At 53.9% G+C, this 7,027-nt stretch overlaps 2 protein-coding genes across 2 annotated transcripts; one reads left to right on the forward strand and one right to left on the reverse strand.

The window, feature by feature from the left end:
* Positions 1–599: 599 nt before the first annotated feature.
* Positions 600–3,923, forward strand: CDV56_100194 (TBC domain-containing protein; the record flags this gene model as incomplete). The annotated part of the gene is made up of 1 exon (XM_026753813.1): positions 600–3,923. The coding sequence occupies one exon, from the start codon at positions 600–602 to the stop codon at positions 3,921–3,923; it is 3,324 nt and encodes a 1,107-aa protein (XP_026609505.1).
* Positions 3,924–4,776: 853 nt separating this feature from the next.
* On the reverse strand, positions 4,777–6,522 carry CDV56_100927 (Zn(II)2Cys6 transcription factor; the record flags this gene model as incomplete). The annotated part of the gene is made up of 1 exon (XM_026754546.1): positions 4,777–6,522. One exon carries the CDS (start codon positions 6,520–6,522, stop codon positions 4,777–4,779), a length of 1,746 nt encoding a protein of 581 aa, XP_026609506.1.
* Positions 6,523–7,027: the final 505 nt, after the last annotated feature.

The following is a 7,027-nucleotide window of genomic DNA, read 5'->3' on the forward strand; positions in this document are numbered from 1 at the left end:
CTATATATTCAGCTACTAGATAGTCAAGTCTAATGATGTTGGTGGTTGAAAAGCTTCAAAATATTATTAGAAGCGGCAAAAATTCGTCGCTCGGTGGTATTCGTCGCTCGGTGGTTGATTACGTTATGCAGCGGGCTGGGATTAAGTCACGTGACCTATCACACGTCATGGTCCATGCGGGCTGCGAGAACGCGTGTAACGATTTCCAGAACAGGTTTCCCCGTTTCTCTTTCTGAACCCTCTAGGTGATTGTCAAAGTTTGCTATTTGTCTCCTGCTCCTTGGAATCGGGACGGTTCTGACATTCAATCTGCCGTGTTGGGCTGGTCTGCCGGAATGAGCTTACCGTCCCTCCTGCATTCCTCGAGAAAGATCTACTAGCCGCGAAAAGAGAATCGGAGCACACGAGGGGAGGGAAAAGAGAAAAAAGAAAGCTTAGAGAAAGCTCGACGCAAACACTCTGGGTTTTCTTTAACACCTGCAAGCTTCCATCATACTACATCAGCGCCGCTGCGCAAGAAGAGAATATAAACCAAGCATTCATGAAGCCTACACTCGATCCCTCCTTCTCCGTTTGCTCAGTTCACCGCCCCACGAACCATGGCGGAGCGCGATACGCAGCATCTACAGCGTCGTTCCTCTTCGCGAACCTCGTCCACCTCGCGGCACAGTCAAAGAGCTAAGACCGTTCGTGCTCGGTCCCAGAAGCGCCATTCTGCCTCCTCCAATGCCACCACCACCGACCTCACCTCTTTCCCCTCCCTCTCGCCGGACCGCTCACCCGACGGCTTCGTCGGCCAGCCCGCGCTGAATCGCGCCTTGACGAACGCCTTGCTGGACGGGGACGCGGAAGAAGGTGCCGGCGGCGATGTCGCCCGTGACCGACGGTCCGCCCTGGCCAAGTTGACCGGGGCGCTCCCGGCGAACTCTGGCCGTGCCGCCTTGTTCGACGATTCGTTCACCATGCATGATTTCCCCGGTGCGCTGCATCTAGCGGATGACTCGAATATCGAACGGTTAATAGCCAGTATAGGCGCGGTGAAGCTGGTCAGGCAGTTCGCCCGCGACCTGGCGCAGCGGGATGCAGAGATTTCGGCGCTGCGTCAGCGAGCTGATGCTAGGGAGCGGGAACTGAAGAGGATGCTCCGTGAGGTTTCTGTTTCCAACCAGGATATTGAGCGAAGGCTGTATGCGCTGGAGAATGCTCCGCGGAAGAATTCAGACGGTCAGGACGCTGAAAACAATGCGGAGCAGGCAGGTCATCGGGGGCCAGGTGTTCATGGGCTCATGCAGCAGGCGTTGAGCGACGGGGTGGGGTCACTACTGCACGAGGACGACTCGGGGCGCTCTTCGGATCAGGTCCAGGCGACTGTTCGCGGTCCGCAGCGCTTGGAGAGTGACTCGCGCTCAGGCACGTCGAGCGTCGATTCAGGGACTACCCGAAAGAGACAGAGCTCTGTTCGCGGTTGGCAGGATTACATCTTCGGCAGTGGTACCGCCAGTCGGAAAACTAGCAGAGCGAGCAGTATCATGGACGATGTCGGGGAAGTCGAGGAGGAGGACAACCACCTTCGGCGTGTTTCAAACAACAATCGCCGGAAAGCGCTCGATGAGCAGCTCTTCCAACCTCCCGGCGAACGTACTGGAGGCGACATAGCTGCAAAACGTGCAGTTGCTGGAGTACCCAGTGGAGACGATGCTAGCACGCATTCCCAAAAATCGTCAAAATCGATATCGTCCTGGACGGTCAAATTGTTTGCTGGAGGCTCCCAGGCTGGTCGAGATGAGAATGGCGCGGGATCCATCCGCAGCAGAGCTTCCTCCATCAATCAGGACAAGACTAAAGGCTCCTCATCCACGTCCGCAAATCCCAAGGCGGCACTGTCAGCGGTTGCGGCCTTGAAACGGATCAACAGCAACACTAGCATACACAGCGCGCCTGGCAGATCTACCAATGGATCCACTGGGACCGGCAGATCACTTGCTCCCGCTAGTCGACGACATGCAGCCTCAAGCGTATCTCAACCCGCAAGCTCCGAGACAGGCGACAAAAGCTCCACTAATCTGGGGCCAGTCGAAATGGATGCCATTCTCCCCATGGAATCTCGACCTCCAACCCTTTCTTATATGTATAACAACTATCAGCCTGGCGAGCTCCTCACCGATCGGTTTGGATTTATCTACGACCAGCGTCGGAAAAAGAGGCAGAGAGAAGCTGCTATATCCAAGAATAACAGCAATCGTCTGAGCATCGCAGAAACTCTCAGCAGCTTCCGCACCGAGACATCAGACGGAGATGACGAGATTGACGTTCAAAACCGATTACAAGCAGCTGCAGAGACTCAGCGCTCACCCTCGTCGGTTTCGCCCGAGGACCCAGAAGCTGGAGCTGTGGCTATGCGGAAATGGCAGGATTATCTAAAGTTTCCAACTCGGCCAACAGAGTTACTGTCTCACACCCCATCGGCCGGCCCTATTGTGTCACTTACCACCGCAAGCGAACCTCCGCCACGTAGTACCGCAGTTGCTGTCGACCGGCATGGCTCGCTTTCCGTTAATCCAAATGCCCCGCCATCTGCATCTACGTCCACGGTTGTTGCTGATCGTCCAGAATTTGCGGGAACATCCACCGATGAATTCACGACCGCTGCCGCGCCAAGCGCATCTACAGGCGAGAATGAACCAGTCAAATTGCTTCTTGAGCAATTGACAGAGCTTCACGATACCCTCCAGCGAGACAGGACCGTCAGATGGAACGAGTTCATGCGCAAAGTGCGCGCAGAACGCAGGAAAGAGGGAGAAGCCGCTGCTGCTGCAACTTCTACTCGATCCGCACAGTCCGTCGATACACCGGAAGCATCTCTGGCGGTTGGCGAGGTAGTAGGGATAGCTAATCTGGGGAACAAGGGCAAGGTTGGTCGTGCAAAGTGGCGGGAGTTCCGATCGCTCGTCCTTGGTGGGATTCCGGTTGCTCTGCGGGCGAAGATTTGGTCCGAATGCAGCGGCGCATCCTCCATGCGAGTGCCTGGTTACTATGATGATCTGGTAGGAGGCACCGGTGGCAGCGAACCGGACCCGTCAGTTGTGGCGCAAATTGACATGGATATTAACCGGACACTGACCGACAACGTGTTCTTCCGCAAAGGTCCTGGGGTGTCTAAATTGAGAGAGGTGCTACTAGCATACTCACGCCGCAACCCGGAGGTGGGATATTGTCAAGGGATGAACCTCATTGCCGCTTCGCTGCTTCTCATCACCCCGACCACAGAGGACGCTTTCTGGATCCTCGCCTCGATGATCGAAAACATCCTCCCTCAGCATTATTACGATCACGGATTACTCGCTTCACGAGCTGACCAGGTCGTCCTGCGGCAGTACATCTCCGAAGTGCTACCTAAACTAGCCGCACACCTTGACTCGTTAGGCGTCGAGCTCGAAGCTCTGACATTCCAATGGTTCCTCTCGGTCTTCACCGACTGCCTGTCCGCCGAAGCACTCTACCGCGTCTGGGATGTGGTGCTCTGTCTCAACGTCACCAGCGTCGTGAATCCCGGACCTGGAAGTGGCTCCTCCAACTCTTCAACCCGGGAGATCAACGATGTGGGCAATCCTTCTGCCCAAGAAGTCGCATCCGGTAGCGGCGGCGGCAGCACGTTCCTCTTCCAGGTGGCTCTCGCCCTCCTGAAACTCAACGAGCAGCAGCTCTTGACCACCTGCTCCACCCCCGCGGAACTATACACATACATCAACCACCAAATGACCAACCATGCCATCAGCATCGACGGGCTCATCCAGGCCAGCGAGGCCCTCCGAAACGTCGTCCGCCGCGAAGACGTTGTGGCTCGACGGGCGGAGGCCCTGCGAGAAATGAGGGAATTCGGCGGACAGTCACAGTCAGCGGACGCTGAACCTAATCCCCCCTGAACAGCTCTGTCACTGTCTCGGTTAACTTTCTTTTCTTCTCTTTTCTTCTTTCTCTTTCCTATCGACACAAACTTGCTGTTTTCACTATGATACCATTCCGTTCCTTAGAAACCGCTATGCTTTTCTTTTCCTCTATCCCCGTATTCCTGTTCTAAATAAATAGACTTGATGACTGTACACGATCATCTAGATTGGGGAGTTGCGGCTGGTTTCGATTGGGTTGGTCTCATTTCTCATACATTCCTTTTCTTGAAACCCAGGCACAAATCATGCGTCTATTATTGGCCGAGAGACAAACGAGCAAGCAGGCAAAGAGACATTGGCTTTATCATCTTCAACAATTGAGATACCCAATTTGGCTTTGCTGATTCGCCTTTGAACTTCTTCCTCCCTTCCTTCCTTCGGCTGACCTTGATTGCTTTAGTGTAATATATTTCATCCGTAACTGTGAACAGTCTGAAGGATAAAAGCATACATATCAGATTGAAGTCTATCGCTCACAGAATACGCTCAGGAAGCCGACACGTATGCTAGACGCTGACCTGCTGACTTAATTTTTGATATCTCCATAAAATCATGAGGGTAGTCATTTTGATGAGATTCTGGCCTACATTGTCAGAAGCAACGACAGATATTGCTGACAGTACATGGGATGATAAGGTGTCCCCTCGGCTGCACCCAATGTCTACGGTCCGGCTGATAATAATCAAGCGGACCGTTAGCTCTCGGCACAAACCATGTGCTTCCTTAGGCATGACTTCAGTCATAGTTGTGGGGTATCAAGGCTAAGTTAAACTGCGTAAAATCATATCGGGGCATCAATCAGGTTGAAAAGCGATGGCGGCACAGCGTTTCAGCTGGGAAGCGCCTCTGGCAACCAGAACCGGCCACCGTCAAGGACAGTCGTAAAATCCACTTGCAGTTGCTCCGCGGCGGGCCGCAGTCCAACATCCAACACGTCGCGCGCCACAGCCTTGACCTGTCGCATTATTGCCTGCGAGATAGCCCACGTACGGGCCAGAGTCTTGAAGACGCCGATGGTGAGACTCAGTCGTTCCCGACTGGGGTCGGGCATCCGTCCGGCTTTGACGGAGCAGGATGCTAACTGTACAATGGAGCTGAGAACCAGCGCGCAGATGAAGAAGGGTGTATGTTTGACGACTGGTAATCGGATGGAGGCTAATTGGGAGATGTCCTTGGCTGCCTTGAGAGCCTTCATGGCATGATCATTGTGTGTGAAGGTAGGGATGCTGCAGGGACCATGATGTCCGCAGATGACTTCAGCAGCAACCGCAGGTGACGATAGTAGGTCGGATCGTGGAAAATTGAGATAGACACTCGCTCCGTTCGCGATCATTTTCGCCTGGAACATCATCTCGTCCACCGAGCCATCCGGACGCATCAACTCGGCTTTCGATTCGGGAAGATGGTGGAAAAAGCTGTTGATACGCGCGTCGATCGCCTCCACGTGGTCTTCTTGACCCTCAAGCATGTCCTGAATAGCAACCACCCGCCCGAGGATTCGAACCGCTTCGACCCGATAGGTGTAGGAGGAAAAGTCTCGCTCCTCGTCGGCAAAAATGTGGTCGTCAAATTGAGCAATGGTAGGAGGCGGTGGAGCAGCCAATCCATCCTGGAAGATGCGTTCCTCGCACGGAAGGCCGACCTCGAGTGGTACTAGGCTGGTGCGGAAGGTACGCTGGACACCCAGTGCAGTCAACATTCCTTCTACTACGAACAGTTCCCACCAAGTGCGTCGCAGACTTTCCTCCCGTATCGGATCACCTCCGCCCATGGAGATGGCGAAATCTTCACGATGAACTCCGAGTTCGAAGGCCAGGTCGACTGCCGTAGCGAGGCATTGCCCAGCTTCTGCCCGCTCGTTTCGCGAATGCAGCACAACAGCCAGGAGCAGAAGTGCCTGGAGCTTCTCTATGGAGCTTTCTTGCTCCATCGCCGACGACATCACGGAGGGTCTATATACCTCACTATTTGCGGCGGGGGTGAAGTGGGAACCGATGAACTTGATAACATGCTCGAGAAACGGTGGCACATAAGAGCGATACAGTATACGAAGCGGAGGGAGAACCGGATGCGAAGGGTGAAAGTAGGTATAGTAAATATCGATGAGGTAGCCGTCACCGGCAATGGAGTTCACCGAATCGGGCGTGAGAGGGCCACCGTTGCTGACTGGAACAGATTTCGACACTAGCGCCTTGTCATTGTCGAGAACGGGGTTATTCGAGTCTGAGGAGGGGAAGCCGTTTGGAAAAATGTAAGAAAGTCCGTCCGGAACGTTCCAATCCTGGGGAGCATCCAATAATGCGGTCGACTGGAAGTCGAACGATGACGATTGATCGGAAGAGGGTGTCTCCTCGGGAGACGACGGGTTGGCGCGCCGTTTCTTGGAGGGTCCTTTATACCCACGACGAGAAGGAGTGTACTGGCACTCTGCCCCTGTGGCTGCGCAGCGGCCACAGACAGGGGTCACCCCATCACATTTAAGATGCTTATGGCGACAGAGAAGACAAGCCAGCAGAGAAGGGCCAGAGCCCTTGGGAGGAGAAGGGTTCTTGGTTGGAATAAATGGTCCGTTCATGATAAACCACCACGCAGCTTATCAATTGACCGACATATATCAAAACGATGAGACACCTAATTTGAGCTTGGGAAAAATGAGGAAATCGACAAATGAGGAATGAAATAAGAGATGGAAACCCAGATTCAAATTAGCTCAACTGAGACGCGGGGAGCATTTGATAGAGTTGGAGAGGTCGGAGGAGAAGAGCGCGATGACCACCCATACATATACAGTGCAGAAGGAAGAGGGATCGGTGTAGAAAAGTGACAGGTAAAAGCTTGCAAGTTAATGATTTGAAGTCGATGAAGACCGTTAGTCTATCTAGACGAAAGCCAGGTTGATAGGTCGACGGGTCATTTCAGAGAGTCAAGAGTCAAGAGTGGTGGCTCGGCCGGGGGGGGGGGGGGCGGGGGGGAAGAGCTTACCTCAGAAGAGCCTACGTCCGCCATCAAATTATTCTCCTTCCGGAGTTCCAGTTGTCAACTTGCGATACCCCCATTTTCTGCCACTAATGTCCAGCAGT

The sequence above is a fragment of the Aspergillus thermomutatus genome (assembly GCF_002237265.1).
Source record: "Aspergillus thermomutatus strain HMR AF 39 chromosome Unknown NODE_511, whole genome shotgun sequence".
Classification (NCBI taxonomy): domain Eukaryota; kingdom Fungi; phylum Ascomycota; class Eurotiomycetes; order Eurotiales; family Aspergillaceae; genus Aspergillus; species Aspergillus thermomutatus.